At 33.3% G+C, this 20,170-nt stretch overlaps 1 protein-coding gene across 2 annotated transcripts in view; it reads left to right on the top strand.

The window, feature by feature from the left end:
• LOC128209082 (apoptosis-resistant E3 ubiquitin protein ligase 1-like) overlaps nt 1–17,936 on the top strand; it is a 43,756-nt gene extending 25,820 nt beyond the window's left edge. For both annotated transcript variants that reach the window (XM_052912926.1, XM_052912925.1), the window contains exons 6-19: nt 1,335–1,498; nt 4,450–4,618; nt 6,163–6,293; nt 6,584–6,661; nt 7,076–7,217; nt 7,869–7,990; nt 8,462–8,537; nt 9,680–9,792; nt 10,123–10,314; nt 10,852–10,989; nt 12,835–13,023; nt 13,792–13,878; nt 14,271–14,446; nt 15,017–17,936. In XM_052912926.1, the coding sequence (XP_052768886.1) occupies nt 1,335–1,498; nt 4,450–4,618; nt 6,163–6,293; nt 6,584–6,661; nt 7,076–7,217; nt 7,869–7,990; nt 8,462–8,537; nt 9,680–9,792; nt 10,123–10,314; nt 10,852–10,989; nt 12,835–13,023; nt 13,792–13,878; nt 14,271–14,446; nt 15,017–15,119 (1,880 nt within the window). In that variant the 3' untranslated portion in view covers nt 15,120–17,936. The remainder of the gene's footprint in view (nt 1–1,334; nt 1,499–4,449; nt 4,619–6,162; nt 6,294–6,583; nt 6,662–7,075; nt 7,218–7,868; nt 7,991–8,461; nt 8,538–9,679; nt 9,793–10,122; nt 10,315–10,851; nt 10,990–12,834; nt 13,024–13,791; nt 13,879–14,270; nt 14,447–15,016) is intronic.
• The last annotated feature ends 2,234 nt before the right edge of the window (nt 17,937–20,170 follow it).

Here is a 20,170-nt window from a genome sequence, read left to right as displayed (position 1 = left end):
CACTCTCGAGTCCGTTTCCTGGGCAGTAACCAGTACTGTGTCCTTTTTGAGAGGCTATGAGAAAGTACCCCTGGTGGGGATCGAACCCACAACCTCTTGGGTGAGAGGCGGACACCTATACCACTAGACCACTTTCACCCGTTTATGATTAGTTAAATGTACTTAATGGTCAGTAAGTTTGTTCCTCACAACTTTCTTAAAGGGACACGTTCAGAGATTTTACGTTGTCAACATTATTTTAAGTTGAACAGTTATTTTAAGTTGCTGAAATCAAGTGATTTAACTAACTTTAATGAACAAAGACCAAACAACACGTAGCAGGTACTCATTTGAACAGAATATAGTTATTTCAAGCCTAAAATGATTCAATATTTGAAAGCTTTACTTATTTACGCTTTTTGACAACATAGAAAATCTGTGATTTTTTTCGATAAATATAAACATTAGAGCTAATCAAACTTTTAAACAGGTTTTTTCATTGTTACAATAATTTTTGTTTGCATTTCAGACAAATTACGAAAACCAATGTCTCACTCTATAAAACATGAACAAGTCCCTTCAATTGAGCAAAATAAGAGCAAATTACAAATGGACGAGAGACAGTAATATTCAAGCAGTGAACCTTGAAATGACTTGTATCGATCAGGCTTTATTCAGTAAAAGACATGGTAGACATAATTTACCTTCCAAATTAATGAAAGAATGTTGTTACTTGCCTGTGAACGATATTGGCCATAAATCTCTGCAATGATGTAACATAATAAGGAGTCTATCAAAGGGTTTGCTTCCAGACAGATGCGTATGATTGCCATTGCTTGCCAGTAAAACACTCTGGCCAGATTGTTGCGGCTTTTGCCTGAAGCAGAAAACCTTGTCATTTGTATGATAGCATTTAGTTTCTTATGAATGATGAAGAATTAAAATGAAGCTTCCTTTCAAGGCAGTCAAAAAAGAATTGTCTTAGCCTTGCTGCTTGTCTTGTACAAACCTTTAACTTTGGCCAATAGGTCCAAAAACAATTTAAGATACTCCAATGAAACTGTGTACACATGTTGCCAGAGACTGTATAGCAAGGCTCACAACTCAAGTTAAGACCCTTATTTTCTTGAAATACACACAGATGAGAGTTGGCATTCCGCTCCATGGTTTCCAGGTTTATTTTGATGCTAAAGATTAGCTTCAAGCAGAATCATTTTCTGCAAAGGACTGGTTAAGTAGCTGTTATAACAATAACAATGAGAATTTATGTTACGTAGAATGTGGCATGATATCTCGTCACAGCGTCGCACAATATAATATATTCCTAAAATATCAATTTTGCTTGGTGATTTTAGGTCCAATTGATGCTTCGAAGACAGGATTCATGAACTACACATCGACAGTCGTATGTACGCCCGAGTCCTCGTACCCACTTACTATCGAGGCGCGGGACTCGTTCGGGAACATTGCGTCATACAAACCTGGCCAGAACAACTACTTCAAAATCAGGGTCACAGAGGTATAAAAGTTGCAATTGTAAAGAGTTATCAATTATAAAATGTGCAAGATATTGGTACTGACTAGTGATGTTCCGATGATCGATTATAATCGAAAATCGATTGGTTGGGCCTGAAATCGGCGACAATCGATTGTATTTGGTTATAATCGGTCATCGAAAAAAAAAATGAAAAAAATATAAGCAAGTGTTCAGATGTTATCTTTAACAAAATGGCAGATGAAAGCCACAATGAGCAAGTAAAAATGAAATATTTTTTTCGAAAAAAAAAATGAAAAAAATATAAGCAAGTGTTCAGATGTTATCTTTAACAAAATGGCAGATGAAAGCCACAATGAGCAAGTAAAAATGAAATATTTTTTATATAACACTTAATTACTTCAATCATAGACATAACGTGTATGCATATAATGATTAAGAGTTTAATAATGTGCATGAATAAAACTTCACTTTATTTTTATTTAGTATTTAAAAAAAACAAAAACGATTTACTATTGATAATCGGTTACTTGAGTGGAACCGATTATCGATTGTAAAATTGGAACCGATTCCCAACACTAGTACTGACACTTTTTTGCTCCAGAAAAAGTCAAGCTATGAAATGTGATGAAATCACATAGGCATTAGAAGCTTTGACATGCTATTTTTTTACCTTGGTCAGTACTCAAAAACTGTTCAAGATTATAAGTATCTTCCATGGCCGCTGGTGTAGAATTTTAATTATCTTCAATGACCGCTAGTGTTAGATATATTCAGCCTAACCCGAGCGTAGGACGTTTTTCAGAAACAAGGATTACCAAGTTTCTGTAGAACACCCTGCACTAAGGTTGGGAGGAATCTATCTTACACGAGCAGCCATGGTAGACACTTTTTCTCCCACCTCAATTAAACAAAATAAAGTTCCAATGTATTTTTTGCTGGAAATCTTTTGAGTAGTGAAAATATTTCGTGTATAAATATGTGATAATTTTCGGTTGGCATAAATATGCTCGCAGTGATGCAAATTTTGAAAATTATTCAAATCGTTTTGTAAATAGTTCTGAAGAGGGTACAGCATTCTTTCTTGAATGCAGCATGAATACGCCTTTGATTGCCACTTGAAGCGAGAAACGAATTTCTCTTATTTGGATTTTAAATATTGCAATAAGACAAGGTTTCCATGTTGCTACAGAAGATGGTGTCCAACAAGGCAGGTAATTGCAACAATAATAAAAAAAGTTCCATTCGGGTACTTTTTTATCTTTGCCCATGGGCAAGATAAAGATTTCCAGCATGGCCAAATATTTGGATTTTCTTAACTGAGGGGAAGAAAAGGATTTCGAACAAGGCCAATATTTGCATCTACTTATGGGAGAAATTCAAATGAAATTTAGTAGGCATGCTTCTAACGACAATACACACAAATGTATAAAGCAAGGCACCTAACCCTCACTTTTTTCTAATTGACTTATTCCCCTTGTTTGACTGAAAAATATCAACATATTATCGATGGCTATCTCTTCACGGTACTGTCTATTTCTTTGCGGTGTTGGCTGTCTGTTTGCAATACTGTCTATCTATTTGCTGTGCTCTTCTTTATAAAAGGAATCCAGTTTAAAAACATCTTCAATCGTAAGCTCTTATTGACAATAACTTAAAGTATCATACAGAAATGGCCTGTGAAAACATTACTAGTAGGAAACTCCAAATACTGTACATTTAGCTATAAGCTTATTATAACTCGCCTTTTATTTATTATGCCCCCTTTTGAAAAAAGTGGGGTATATTGTTTTGCACATGTCGGTCGGTCGGTCGGTCGGTCTGTCTGTCTGTCGGTCGGTCGGTCGGTCGGAATACCAAATGGTTTCCGATCAATAACTTGAGAACGCTTTGACCGAGGGACCTCATACTTGGTATGTGTATTGGTCATCACCAGCAGATGAACCCTATTGATTTTGAGGTCAGTGGGTCAAAGGTCAAGGTCAGTGTGACCTTTACATGAAAAACGGTTTCCGATCAATAACTTGAGAACGCTTTGACCCAGGAACCTCATACTTGGTAGGTGTATTGGTCATGACCAGCAGATGAACCCTATTGATTTTGAGGTCAGTGGGTCAAAGGTCAAGGTCAGTGTGACCTTAACATGAAAAACGGTTTCCGATCAATAACTTGAGAACGCTTTGACCCAGGGACCTCATACTAGGTAGGCTTATTGGTCATGACCAGCAGATGAACCCTATTGATTTTGAGGTCAGTGGGTCAAAGGTCAAGGTCAGTGTGACCTTTACATGAAAAACGGTTTCCGATCAATAACTTGAGAACGCTTTGACCCAGGAACCTCATACTTGGTAGGTGTATTGGTCATGACCAGCAGATGAACCCTATTGATTTTGAGGTCAAAGGTCAAGGTCAGTGTGACCTTAACATGAAAAACGGTTTCCGATCAATAACTTGAGAACGCTTTGACCCAGGGACCTCATACTAGGTAGGCTTATTGGTCATGACCAGCAGATGAACCCTATTGATTTTGAGGTCAGTGGGTCAAAGGTCAAGGTCAGTGTGACTGTAAGCTGAAAAAAGGTTTTCTGATTGTCCATATTTTATTTTCTTATATAGTAGACAGTAGAAATTTATATGTCACTAAATGCATGAGTTGAAGTATCAGTTTTCAGTGAACATCTAGTTTAATTATGCCCCCCTTCGAAGCAGAGGGGTTATATAATTGCTTTGCACATGTCGGTCGGTCTGTTGGAAGACCAAAGCTTGTCCGAGTGATAACTCAACAATTCCCGGACCTATGGTCATCAAACTTGACATGAAGATTAGGTATGACCAGTAGATGACCTGCCTCATATGCATCCAATGACAAATCAGCTGTCATTTCAGTCCATGCATATTTCATTCAATTGTCCAAATATTTCTGGCAACTTGGCGCTCAGGGGGCATAATGTTTGACAAACATCTCTTGTTTTCAGTGTGGCTCGAAAGAGAAGCACTTCCCTCCGATCCAGATTTTTTACAATTCCCGCCAAAAACAGCTATTGATGCAGATCAAAATGGAACGGGTGGGGTGCTACCAAGCGTCTGTCAGCTACGGGGATGTCAGCCTTAAAAATGGGGACTTCAACATTCTTGTTCTGAGCTGTAAGTAATTCAGTTGGATAATAGTTATTTGGCGGAAAATATATAACTGTTTTCCAGTTCACCGCCCTCATATGGAGTTGGCAACACAGGAATTTATCGGGAAAAGGTGTCTAAATATTAATTTCATTCTTAAAACTATTGCCATTTCAGTTTAAATATTTTTCACTGATTTTGAACTGTGAAGAAAGTAATATTAACTTATTCTCACAACGCGAACCGGCCATTTGTCGCCTTATTTTGGACTGGATCAATGATAAATAGTGTGGTCTGTAACACAGGATGTTGATGCGTCTGTCTGTTGCAATAAACATGAGACAATTATAACCCAAAGGAGAAAAAATTCCCATCCATTGGCAAATATTAAATAAGATTAGAAGCAAAGATTGATATAATTTATCATTTTTGTTACGAGGTCTTATGTTTTTAGAAAAAGATTGAGGTATTGTCATAGCCTGCCGTGCAATTATTTCCTATTGCATTGTTTTTGTTTTCGATTGACTTTACTCGCCATGATATTGTTTTTATTTCACTAATAAAGAGTACTGACATTTACAAGTACAAATTGAAATAGGAAAATTGAACTTTTGTTTCAATATTTGTGCCACAAGAAATGCAAATTTTAAGAATTCTCAATGAAATCACTGCAGACTTTTCAACAGAATATTTGCATAATCATGCATACGCATGTGTAAAAACTGATATCATTATATAGACCCTTTTAAGTCTGTTTCCTCTTCTAAATCCAGAACAGTCAGACAATTGCATAAAAATAAGATTATCTACAATGGTGCTTTCCTTTGGAACATTATCATGTTTATGGTTGAGAATATGTTTTCATGCGAAACTCGTATTATTCAAAGGTACTTTCTATTCATTATTCCTGAAAATGTCTGCCTTATCAAGATAGTAGCATTCACAGTGCACCAGCCAAGAAAAGGGCAGGGCGTTAGGTCAGAAAAGTGTTTCTATGCACACTGAATGAGCCTTAATGGGTGCATTTGCAAAAGTCAATTTTCAAATCATATTGTGCATGTGGTGTAACTACTTTCAATACTAAAAGTTTGTTAATCCCATTCAAATAAATATCAAATTTAGATCATATATATCAAAGTAAAAAAGCAGCAAGGTCCTGGAAAAGGGGCAGCAGGTTGCTCCAGTCTGCAATATATCAATAAAAGACTTTAATGTAGTCACTGGAATGGCAGTTACGGTGAAACCTACTGCAATTACCTAAAAAACATTGTCTTATAGTAGTGTAGACATTACTAAATAACTTATTTTATACGAATAATAAACAACAAAAATAAGGTTAAAATAGTAGAATGTAGTAGTAAAAATATCTTTGAACATTTGATTCATTTTTGATAGTGTTTCATTTTTAGCATTTTATCCTTGTCATAGAGAGAAACATAACCAAAATCAATGCCGTACATGTGGATTCTAAAGTTTGGCCAAAACACTTTGACTTGCCAGTCTGTTCAAGGCAGTTAGCATGTGATAACATTTTGCCCAACAGAAATTGAAACAACTCAACTTATTTGCAGCTGATGACCATAATTGTGTTGAAAAGAACATCAGCAAATCTCACAATATTTGGTACGAAGCACGACTGATAGAGTGTAATCATGAAAAACTGTCCAAGCCAAAGAAGGTCTACATCTATATAACGCCCAAGGTAACAAATGTATCATAATCTGAAAGAAATACATATAAAGTTGTGGTGTTCTACGTCTACATCTATATAACGCCCAAGGTAACAAATGTTGTATTATAATCTGAAAGAAATACATATAAAGTTGTGGTGTTCTACGGTTTTTTTTCGGTGTACATGAAATGGAACTTAGGCTTGTCTGTTTAAAAAAGGAGATATGTTGTAGCCTGAATTTTTTGTTCGGATATGAAAAATGAGGCAAAATTGATGTTAAAAAGTATAACATGTTTTTTTTTCCCTTTCTCTACTTTCAGCAACTTAAATTGAAAGAATATTTCCTGAAGATCATCGGCAAACGATTATTTACCTACAGGGTGTGCCCGTCAACAAAGGTATTGCAAACTTAAGATTTCTTGTTTCCCGGCTTGTTTTTTACTGGTGCAGTATGTGTTTGTCTGGTGTTTTTTGCAACCTCTGCAATGTGTTCATGTGACTTAAGGTCATTTTATTCTTAAGTCTGTTTTTCGAAGAAAGAAAGTTGACGTTTATTTTCATAACCATAGTGTCTCTTATTCTTATTTGCATCTACTTTTAACCTTTGACCCATGTTATATCTCAATAAAACCTGTCAACAATAACCGTTAATCCTGGATTGAATTATTGGTGAGTAATGCCCCTTTTTCGCCAGGGTTTAAAAAACCTAAACGACAGTGGTTTTCATGTCAAAGTTAATAAATATTAAATGTTAGTCAGACTTGAAATGGACTGTGAAATTTAACTAAATTATTAATATATCTTGATTCCAGTTCAGCTTTAGCGGGTTCAACAACGTGTTAGGCAGTTATGTGTTCACGATAGACGATGGTTCTCAACCCCCTATAATGCTTGCTGCGAAGGATCGGAGTGTTATAGCTGCGACCTTCACTAAATTCCTCCTAAAAAATATTGGTATGGTGAAATGCTTATCCTGCATTCTTTTCCAAATCAATTATTTTATAATTTTACAAAATAATATAATAAAGCCACAATTCACTTTGTTTGGTGTTTTCCGACTCAAAATACCTGCGACCCAAATACGTTCAGCCTCTCTAGTGGTCATTATTTTTTTGTTTCTTTTTAGGGCATGACTTATATTGCGGTTGTTCTAATGAAATCACCCTGTCTGTCCATTTGTCCTTGCATGCATGCGTCAGTGTGCTATTGCGTCCATCCGAATTGAACCTTGCTGAATATTGACCATGCATTATAGGATTTTGAAGAAACTAGCCATGAAGGTTCACAGTGATGAACTAAAAATGTGGGAAGGGGAACACCGAACAAACCATGTGTTAATTGAGTTTTGAAGTATATGAATTGTGTGAATCAGAGTGTAAAAGAAATGCATTTTATATGTTGTAGTGAAAATATTTTATTATCAGATTTGTCAAAGGAAATAAATGTATTCATTTCATAAGCCTGATTTGTCTTCACTTTAAGCCTTTGTCAAAAATTTAAAAACAAAAAAAAATACGCTGATACAGAAAGAATGTTATATTTAATTTACCAAACAGGGATAAACCCTCCATATTCTCATTCTATTATGGGCATTATTTGTCACAGGGGGCTCGGAGACATTTCAAGATAAACAGACATTTTTCTACCATGAAGTTCGAACGTTACACCAGCGCCGGTCGTATAATACGACCATACTGAAAATTGACAGGGGAAAGGTCCTACAGAGCGTAAGATAATAGATGATAAGTTATTGGTTAACTGAGTTTTAGATTCTTTAATATACTTACATACATTAACTGGTACTTAATAATAAAACAGTTTACATGGTGGAGTTTATCAGTTATAATAAAGACTATCTTTTGTATTGCTTGATTAGATTTTTGAAATATCTTGCATGTTTTTTAAATGAACTACATGTAACATAATTACCAAAATGAAAATGCTTAAGTTTATAAAGTTTTGCAATAAGATCTGAGCTTGCTTCTTGAATAAATCAAGGAGTGAGCTTGTATCAAGGAGAGATTTTGAACTCTCATTACTTACTGCACTGACAAAAATCTTTACTAGGCATTGACTCGGTTTCTTAATAAAATGGTCTCCGTTTTTATAGGAAATCAATTGCAACAATAGAAATACAGTTTAAAGAGATTTATTATTACATTGTTTATTAATATGACATATTATACATTATATTTCAGTCCTTCAAGGCAACCAAAGGTTTCGATGTGGGAGACTGGTGTAAAAACTTCGAGATAACTTTCATTGGGGAACAGGGTAAGATGTTTTATTGTTTGTAACGATGCTACTTAAACGTTCTACTTTGACTTGTTTTCATGTGTTATGTTTCTATCTAGGTCTAGGCTTCAGTGATTTAAGACGACAATGGATTGAGAAGCTTGTTTTAATTTGTTTGCTTTCTCTTCAGGTCTAGACTAGGGATGATTTTAACGAAAATGGTTCGAAATTGTGTGTGTTTCTGTTCTTACTTTAGGTCTCTACTGAGGTGGATTAAGACGATAGTCACTTGAGACAGTGTTTGTACATTTATTTGCTTTTTATCAGTCTTGACAGGGGTGGATTAAGACGAGGATGGTAAAAAAACAATGTGTGTATTTTGTTTGCTTTCTTTATAGGTTTAGACTGGGGTGGATTAAGACGAGAATGGTTCAAAACAATGTGTGTATTTTGTTTGCTTTATTTATAGGTCTAGACTAAGGTGGATTAAGACGAGAATGGTTAAAAACAATGTTTGTATTTTGTTTGCTGTTTTCTAGGTCTAGACTTGGGTGGATTAAGACGAGAATGGTTCAAAACAATGTGTGTATTTTGTTTGCTTTCTTTATAGGATTAGACTGGGGTGGATTAAGACAAGAATGGTTTGAGCCAATGTGTGTATTTTGTTTCCTGTTTTCTAGGTCTAGACTGGGGTGGATTAAGACTAGAATGGTTCAAAGCAAATTATGTGTGTTGTTTGTTTGCTTTCTTTATAGGTCTAGACTGGGGTGGATTAAGACGAGAATGGTTCAAAATAATGTGTGTATTTTGTTTACTTTCTTTTTAGGTTTAGACTGGGGTGGATTAAAACGAAAATGGTTCAATACAATGCATGTATTTTGTTTGGTTTCTTTATAGGTCTTGACTTGGGTGATTTAAGACGCGATTTGTTCAAGATAATGTTTGTATTTTGTTTGCTTTCTTTTTAGGTTTAGACTGGGGTGGTTTAAGACGAGAATGGTTCAAGACAATGTGTGTATTTTGTTTGCTTTCTTTATAGGTCTAGACTGGGGTGGTTCAAGATGAGAATTGTTCAAGATAATGTTTGTAATTTGTTTGCTTTCTTTATAGGTCTAGACTGGGGTGGTTTAAGACAAAAATGGTTCAAGATAATGTGTGTATTTTGTTTGCTTTCTTTATAGGTCTAGACTGGGGTGGATTAAGACGAGAATGGTTTGAGACTGTGTGTGTTCATTTGTTTGACCCGTCAGTGGCAGGGCTGTTTTGTCGACCATCAGAGGATAGTCAGGGGCTGGTAGGTGCTTGTCAGAACCCTTTAGGATACAGATAATAGAAAAAGAGATCTGAAGAATGTGCATAAGTTGTTAGGGTTGTCATTTAGGGTCTATCAGCATTTTGTAAGTATCTTGATTTTCACTAAAAGACTGGTACAGCCTGAAAAGTTTTTATGATATGTGAATGATCTTTTTTAAAAAACAACAAAACAATTAAAAATGTTTAATATCATAAATGACGTCGACATCATCAAATAAAGTCACTTGTTTTTAAATATAACTAGCAAAATTAAACTTGACTTGACGTTGTAAATGAATATTATTGAAAATGTGCATGCTTCCTCTTTCAGGTCCATCCTGACAGACACCGGAGAAGTGACGATGATCTCAAGATGTTTGAGTTTGCGGGTAAAATTGTTGGGAAGTGTTTGTACGAGTCTGCGCGCGGGTCGTCTCATAGACTCTCATACCGACAGCTCGTTAAGGCGAGATTCTCACGCTCATTTCTTGCTCAATTGATCGGTCTCAGAGTACATTATAAGGTGAGTGTTTTAATATATTCATTTATAATGTATATTTTCTTGAATGCACCTTCTCAATGTTTTTAGACATCTGCATATGAGTGAAATATTGGACGTTTTAAAACTTACAAAGTATGCAATGTCAAGTTGTAAAATTATTTAGTCCTTTGCTTTGAAGTGTGTCAAACATGCTATAATAGTGAATATAAAAAATCTGTATTCGAAATATGAATATGTTTATGAAAGTTTTGAGCTTTGATTTCATTGTATGAATTTTTATAGGATTACCATCATCTTGCTTACATCTATATTTTTACTGAATGAAATATTAATTTCCTCTTAAAGGCATCTTTTATTTATAACTGAACACTGTTCTTCTATGTTTCTTGTTTGTGATTTTGTTTTCTATGTCTTTGGCGTTTACCCAGTGCCATTAAACCGGGTTTATGTTTAAACTTTTTGCTATTGTTATTTTGTGTCCCTTTCTTCAAATGAACCCTTATATTTTCAGTATATATTCTACCACAATTTTTTACATCGATTAACTGACATTTTCAGTACTTTGAGACCGACGACCCCGAGTTATACAAGACAAAGATAAAGTACATTGAAGAAAATGACATCGAGGGGATGGAACTGACCTTCGCTGAAGAAGAGTATTTACCAGGGTCACAGGGTAATCAGGGAACAGTCAAGGTTGGTATTATCAATCATAATGTATGATTGGTCAATACAGTCATTATTATAGTTTTTGAAAATGTGTACAATAAAATATGAAAATGTGTACAATAAAATAATTCAATTAGAATTTTATGAACTAAAATTATATTAAAAGTTTGAAAATTCATTCAGAAATAAATGTAGACATAATGTCCATGAGTATACATCTGTGACAAATATATAAATATATATATAAGCAGTCAATAGATCAATGCAATATTAATAAGATGCGTATAAAGAAAATATATTTTACTTAGACTACAAAATCAAATGAGTAGTATAAATAGAGATAAAGGTAACACGAAACATGTCAATATATCAAGTATGTGAGAGCGAAAGATCAGCATGTGTTAATATTTATATGAAAAAAGTACAGAAACAAGCACAGAAGTCGAAAGATTAAACGTACATTTTAATTTTTTTTTTTATATATATTAGTCATAATAGCAATGGTACGTATTTCTTTAACTAAATGCACATGAAAGGCTAATTTGCTATTCACTTTAACATTTTTTGATTGCATTAATTCAATAAACTTTTGGTACATTTTGTTTTTTTCAGTAATATTCATCTACATAATTGTGTTTCTTAAGTCTTTGTACAAAGGTATTTGAAAAAAAAATTCGTCTTCTAATACAAAGCACTCGATAATTCTTGATGAGATTAGGGTTCAAGTCTATGCTATCTTTCTGCTTCAACTTCTAATCTATGAGATGATACTCTTAGCTTTTTTATTGACATAGGTGTTGTCTCAATTTAATTATATTAACAACATTCAAGTAATGTTGCAGCATAAAATTGCCATACATTGTATAGAATCTTGCTCGCGATTTATAATTTAGCTCAGTCATCCAGTTTTGAATAAATTTATCATTTATTCTGATCTTTAACTCGTGTAACTATATGATTTTATCACTAACACCTTGATTTAATCAAGCATAATAAAAAAGCAAAGAGATTGTAACAAAGTCTTTACAGATTTCGCCCATGACTTTCAATTTGGTTCCTAGGTCGCTACACATGAAAGATTAAAACCTTAATTATATTTATGTTCTCTACTTTTATAATTTTCAACTAATAACATTAACTGCTTTTCGACTTAAAAAAATGATCTACCAAGCTCTCTACAGATGAACTGAAAATAAATGAACTCTTTAAAAAAAAGGGAATTATTCAATCCCTAAATTTCTGATCCATAGTTTAAACTTGGAAGATTTAAATTATCAAGCAGATCTTATTTATGTTGTATGATCAATGATGGAAAAAAATAATTCAATTTGAACTTAATTTAAAAGTAGCCTTTGAAGAACAAATGAAACTCACCTACAGTCACAAGGTCATTATTAAACTTTCAAGGTCAGTATACAAATATTGGAACCATTCTACTTTATCGGGTAGTGATAATTTCTATTTAGAAGATGATGATTTGATTTTTTTTTTAGCGAAGTTTTTTGCAAATATGATGAAGTACTATTTGCAAAACAGCAGTCAATCAGTTAAACAAAGCACGATCTCCGTGTCATTTTGCACTGAACAATAAGTCAGTGTTGACTGCCTAAATGGCGTCTTCGGACAGTCAGTTTCGACGTTTCAAAGAAAAAGTTTTGTTCACCATTCTTTATTGGCGTATTTTTATGCTATGGTTCATTACGTCATGCTTTAAATGTTTTTGCAAAGAGTTGTCAAATGCTGTATTTCATGTGTGGCACTGGCAGACTAAATTATCAATCAAATAACAATATTTTATCATTTTTGTTGATAAGAGGGCCCTAAAGGCTTTAGAGAAAGGATGATAAGAAGTATGTTTCACCAATGTTTTAGGTGGTAGACTTGATACCCGGTGGTAGCAAGCAGGCCGTGACCAATGAAAACAAGTTACAATATCTCGACCAACTGGCCCAGTATCGACTTGCGACGGCCGTAAGAGAGCCGATAGAAGCCTTTCTCAAGGGCCTTAATGAACTCATACCAGACAACCTTCTCAGCATATTTGATGAAAATGAACTGGAGGTAGGTTTTCTAGTCTTACTTTCAATTAAAGGATTACTAGTATAATAACTTATAGGTTAATATCATCATTTGATAGTTACCCTGGATTGTTATTTGTCTTTCAGCGAATCTTTTTGCTTATTAATAAAGTTATTGGTTGCATTTGATTGTTATTTAATTTGTTGTTAGTAATCAAATTTGAAATCTAGAGACCTCTCAAAAGGATACTGTATAAGAAATTCAGTTTCGATCCTGCTGATTTTTGAACCCAATATTTATATGAAAAAACCACAGAAATAAACACAGTAGTCGAAAGATTAAACATAAACCATGTTTAATGACACAGGGTAAACGCCAAAGACAAAGAATATAAAAACAAACAATCACAAACCACATACATGGAACAACAGCACAAAACTCCTCAAACGACACAGTACACATACAATAAATCGTAGGGGTATAATCAATTTATATCCTAAAGCGCCACCAGAACACATTGCGAAATGGTTTAGCCCTTCAAACTTCTTCTTTGTTGTGCTTTTTTTAGTTTGTTTGTTTTACGAAGAAAAAATCAAAGAAAATAAAGTTCCATCACTCGGGCTAACAAACGTATTTGGTGAGGTCCATTGATTGATTTAAAAAAAGACCGACAACCATTGACTCAAACTTATACAGAATTATTTGAAGCACGATAGTTTAAATAGAGTTTAATTGTGTATGTGATGTTGCCTACTTGTATGATCTGTTCATTTATTTAAAAATTCATAGGAAAGTTTGTCACCATTTCAGTTGTTAATGTGTGGTATGAGGAAATACAGTGTAGCGGACCTGAAAAACAACCATGTGGTCAATGGATCAACTCAAACATTCCGACGGGTAAGGAGGAGAGGCTTTGGCCCAGTTTGGAAAATACTCTTTTCAGAATAATAGCAAAACATAGAGTAAGACAAACTTCACAACTGGCAGAAAGTAATGTTAGTTGTCACGTTAAATAATAATAATGTTTACACAATTTAATTTGTAATACCTGTTATTGTATTCCATATGGTTTCTTACTTGTAGTTGTTATGTTTTCTTTTCTGATCTTTCCAGTTAGGCTTCTTTTCAGTTTTAACTTTATAACGTTTATTATTTGATTGCCAAATATTATTGTTATCTTTTGCATACCAGGCCATCTCATGTACACGGAAATAAGTGAAGTTGTGTATTCATTTAAAACTCCAAAACATGTTAACTGTGAACTTTACATGACGGACCATTTTACACAGGTACTAGAGTGGTTTTGGACGGTTATCGGCAGTTTCAGTGATGAACAAATGGCGCGCCTCCTTCAGTTTACGACGGGGTGTTCCCAACTTCCTCCTGGAGGGTTTGCAGAGCTTGTGCCCAAGTTTCAGATATCTCCAGGATACACTTACAACACTCTGCCAACTGCACACACATGGTGAGCGGGATAATCAGCTAACTACAGTTTTTATTGAAAATAATATGAACAAGTCATTGATGAATACTATGATTACATTGCTTTTTAGATAAGAAAGGTTTCAGTTTTGTTTCAGAATGAAGTTCATTTTAAAGTTTGTAAAAAGGAGGATTGCATAAAATAGAACCTTTTATAATGTTTACACATACACTTACTATTACTATAAGTATCGATTTCATGAAATTTAACATATGACATGTCTTATAAGCAAACATACAAGGAGGATCTTAAATGAATTTATTTAGTATTAAACATGTTAAAAGTTTAAAAGCCATCCACTAGCAATCTTTTTTACTTTTCCATAAGAATTTCATTAATTTTGGTATTAAAATTCAACTCACGTTAGATGACACATCCGTCTCCAAAATGAAGATTTTATTTATTGTTCGGAAAACGGCTAAATGAGTAAGGCAAAATGACGACAACTTGAAGTTATATAACAGTAACTCTAGTTTAATATAAGAAAATACGTAATGTATGGATTACTCTCAAAACAGACTTGAATGTAAAAGGAATATTCTATAATTTCAGTTTCAACAACCTGTGTCTGCCAGATTATGACGGCATAGAGCAGCTCCACAGGTCTCTGTTGATAGCAATAACCGAGGGAAACACGGGGTTTGGACTGGTGTGATTATAGGGACATACATAAATCGAGGACACGTGGGGCTCGGACTTGTGTGATTGAAGGGGAAACACAAAATATTATAATTGTGTGATTTTAATTGATCAAGGGAACACGAGGCACGGAAGGTGTAATTTATGGAACACAAAATAACCAAGGGATGCACATGGTTTGGAAATTGTGATTAAAGGGACACATATAATTTTAAGCTGTAAATAATCATTAGGAACAGGGTTAAACTGTGCGTTGCCAATATTCAAACGGGAACAATGAGCTTGGACTTATGTGATATTTAAAAAGGGACAAATGGCGCTCGCATTTGTGAATGTGTGACACAAAATTAAAAATAAGAAGCACAGGAGTGATACTTGTCTGATTACTTTTAATAGGTATGGAATACAGTGCTGTTGTGATCAAGGCCTTTTTATGTACTGGCATGGGCCCTTTATCGGTTTGACGAAGACCAATTTGTGTTACGATTTGAAATAGGAATTTTAATTATGTTGACGATGAAGCATGTTTTACTTTCATGAAGGAATATTTGAAATGGCTTGGCAATAATAGTTGTTATGATTGTGGTTTATTGTCGAAACCACAAGCAACAGTTATTGGTACTTAATACTTAAAAGAAACATCTAGGATAAGAACATGACAGTGTTGAAGAATTCACTGCAGTTGTCATGCTACATGATCTAGTATTCCTATTGTTTCATAATATATCTTTCAATTTTTCACAAGCACTTTAGGCTACTGTGTGATACAATATCAGATAATGGTAATACGGAAAGAATGTCAGAGTGTCCATATTTTATGTTTAACTTATTTTCAGATGTAATATATTTAATTAAAAAAAAACTCAAAAGGTAATAAATCAAGATAAATATATAATACATAATAATTTAATAAACAAATAATATTTTTATGATTTTCATATAACCATGTTACTACTTTTGGGTGGCACAGTGATATACCAATGCCCTTGTTTAATTTTTGTGAACGATCAAAACTGTTTTTACCTTTATGTTGTTTTGTGTGCTAAGAGCAAGAGTCATGGATTATAAAACCTTTACATGTATTTTAAGTGCACAAGGCACATTCATATATTTTATTATATAACTTCATAAATAATTGAAATGACTAGGTGTCTGGTGATAATGTAATTTGTAATGATTGTAAATAGGTCTAAAATTATAATAGATAATCAGAAAACTAAAGTGGCATAATAGAATAACAAGCTGCATTAAACTAATGATATATGTACCTAACAATGAATGAACATGGACGCAAATTAGAATGCTATTTTTGTTGTTTAAAAAATATTTTTTCAATGATAAGCTTAGTGATAAGAGCTGGGGTTTTAATGAAAATATATATAGTGTTACTTTTCAATTTTTAGTTTCTATTTTATAGAATTCAGCTACCTTCATATAATCGATTCCAGGATTATGCAATAGAATCCAGGATTATGCAATCGATTTTCAGCGATCACAACGATCGATCTTCGACAACAGTCAATCATTTTTGTATCCAAATAAGTTGGTCTTTTCTCACATTGTTAAATTAACTATGGACCAAGTAATCAGGGTCAATGTTTACAGAAGGTTTAATATCTGAGGTACGACTCGAGCCTTTCTGTGTTGTCTATAACAAATGGACCCTATGTAAACAATAACTCAGATTTTGCTTTCATGAATTTTATCAAAGCGATTTTCAGACCTCATTTTTATATATATTTATAAGGGCACATTTGTTGTGATGTTTTCAGTTTTATGGAAATTTTACATTATTCTATTTGTCATTTTTATAGATATTACATACATATGATCGTGTGATAAAATTTCTCACATATTCATATAATCATATTTTTATGTTTATTATATGTGTACATGGTAAAAAGAAAAGAAGCGGGCATGTTTTTCATTTAGATACCATCTACATTCCCATGTTCTTCAACATTGGGTGAACATATTTTATAATGTGCAATACATATATACTGATATGAAGTATACATGTCACCTTGCGTTCTCAATTTTGTAATTATATTTCATCATGTATATAGAGTTTATAATATAAGTAGCAATTCAATATGGAATTTATTAAACAAGTTTTCTTCAATTGATTTATCAATTTTAGTTTACGAGTGTAATATATATTGTATATTGAAAGACTACGAATGGGTTATTGATATCATAGATTATAGAATATATTTATGACGTCACTTCAAGGGTAATAACACAAGCATCCAATTGGTTGCCCACAGGTTATTTGTATGGTTAATAAACATTATCACATAAATATTGGCCGATCTTTTAACATTAAGACTAATTTTGATCAAAGCAGAGAATTAAACCTCTTGTATACAATTGGCTGTAGTTATAAATCAACAATAAGTAATGACTTAATATCATTTATGGGGATTGATTATAATGCAAAGAAGACACAACTAATATGAAAATGTGTTAAATACAAGGTTGATTTGATGTTAATGACAACAACTGTTTCAAAAAAAGGTACAACTGATAAGAACATTGGTTTAATACAACGTTTTTCTTGGTATATATTGTTAAGAGGACAAAGACAACAAGTATTAAAAATAATCAAACTGTCTATGGTTCAAGTTTGGTCCATTTCCACTAACAGTAATGTTTTTAATTATGACTCAATGTTAACCACTTTCAATACATTTAAAAACTAACAACTTATGCACGTAGGATTTCAAAGTTTATTCTGTATTTATTGACAGAACTTTATGTTGTCCAATTTTAACAAACTAACTTATACATGTGAATATCTTTTTATTTGATGAATAAAGAGGACTTTTAGTCACCTATGTGTCGTTGTCACAATTATAGGTTTAAGTTTTGTGTGCAAGACACTGTCATGTAAAAGACGTAGTTCTTGATCTCTTAGCATCTTCTCACAGGACTTTCATCAGCCTTCAGTTATGTTGTTGGGAACAGCAAATAAAGGTAAACAACTCTTATTTGATTGGAATTAATGATTATGTCCTTTGTGAAGTGCGCCATCTTCGAACAGCATTTGAGAATTTTCCCTCTGGAGTGATTGGTAGAAATTGTTTTATTTCATTGTATAGATTAATGCGTACTCAAAGAACAGGGATGGTTTTAATAAGCTTTTTTTTAACTTGTAATTAATAATGGTCATACATACGTCATTGACATCATTCACTGTATACATGGTTACACATGCACTTTGTTAAGTTTTATTTCATGTAATGTATGATTATTGTTTGGAATACTTTTGTACTGCAGATTGTCAAATAAATCATATTCAAAAACATGTGCAAATATTTATTGCTTTGTACTTATAACTGAATTTGTGTAAACACTTTTTCGTAAGAATTCAGAACATTAGCCGCAAGAAGAAGAAAGGGGTCTTGTAGTTATTGTGACGTATGCAAACATTCGAAATCATCATTTCCTGTTGCTATGAATAATACTGCAGAAAAAGTGGTTGGAACTTTTAAGGTTATATTTGCATTTCTTATCCACACAAATCATATCTGATATGAACTGATGCCAATAACTGATTTTTTTCTCAGAATTTCATAGACTGATGATCTATTTCTGCCTTTCGCTGTTCAATTATAGTTTATGGTTAACAAGCGCACGGCAACCTGCTGCCGACAGTAATCCGTTAATCAAGGGAAATAACTCTATAAATATTATAGCAAAATCAAGGTTATCTAACTTTCTTCACATGTGTGCTGTCTTTTATATTTTTCTTAAAATCATGGTCAATATTTTCAGCTTCAGCTTGCTATTCATAGGATGAACGAGAAATGGAAAGAAGTAGTTTTTTAATAGACTTTTTATCAGGCGATTTTTTGGTAGCTCATTATCAATTTAGCAGGAATTTAATGTTTATCTGATAAACAATTTATGCTGCGATGAATTGATTGGCATCTCGTGGACCATTTAGCAAAGATTTGAATTATATCTCATCAACCATCAGTCGATGAATTGATCGGTATCTCATAAGCCATCTAATAGGAATTTAATATCGAATACACCATATATCAGTCGATGAATCGATCGGTATCTCATAAGCCATCTAATAGGAATTTTAAATCGAATAAACCCTAAATCAGTCGATGAATTCATCGGTATCTCATAAGCCATCTAATAGGAATATTATATCGAATAAACCATATATCAGTCGATGAATTGATCGAGATGTCATAAGCCCTTGAATAGGAATTTTATATCGAATAAACCATATATCAGTCGATGAATTGATCGGTATCTCATAAGCCATCTAATAGGAATTTTATATCGAATAAACCATATATCAGTCGATGAATTGATCGGTATCTCATAAGCCATCTAATAGGAATTGAATATCGAATACACCATATATCAGTCGATGAATTGATCGGTATGTCATAAACCCTTTAATAGGAATATTATATCGAATAAACCATATATCAGTCGATGAATTGATCGGTATCTCATAAGCCCTTTAATAGGAATTTTATATCGAATAAACCATATATCAGTCGATAAATTGATCGGTATCTCATAAGCCATCTAATAGGAATTTAATATCGAATACACCATATATCATTCAATGAATTGATCGGTATCTCATAAGCCATCTAATAGGAATTTAATATCGATTACACCATATATCAGTCGATGAATTGAGGGCAAATTGGCATTTACACATCTATATAACTTCAATACACTTTATTCAGTCCAACTCATAATTCAGGACCAGTACTCAATTAGGTATTCCGTATAATCCTAAAAACAAATTATGTCCCCTGGTGACCACGAATTTAGATGAACAAGCTAAAGGCATTCAAAAGGATAAAAACGAGCAAGAGCTTTTTATTTCTGAAATTAATTATTCAAAGAACTTTCACTAACGTTTATAGGCTAAGGCTCTCACAAAATTGTCGTTGTTTACATGTAAAAAATGTTTGCCTTATATAACATGACCACAGCATATCTATCCACGAGTATTATATGCGCAACTCATTATGCTTTGATGGGGGGAGGTTTCATTAAATGGTTAGCACATGTACTGAAAAAAAT

This window comes from Mya arenaria, chromosome 11 (genome assembly GCF_026914265.1).
Source record: "Mya arenaria isolate MELC-2E11 chromosome 11, ASM2691426v1".
Taxonomy (NCBI): domain Eukaryota; kingdom Metazoa; phylum Mollusca; class Bivalvia; order Myida; family Myidae; genus Mya; species Mya arenaria.
This window is presented reverse-complemented; position numbering and strand designations above follow the sequence as displayed.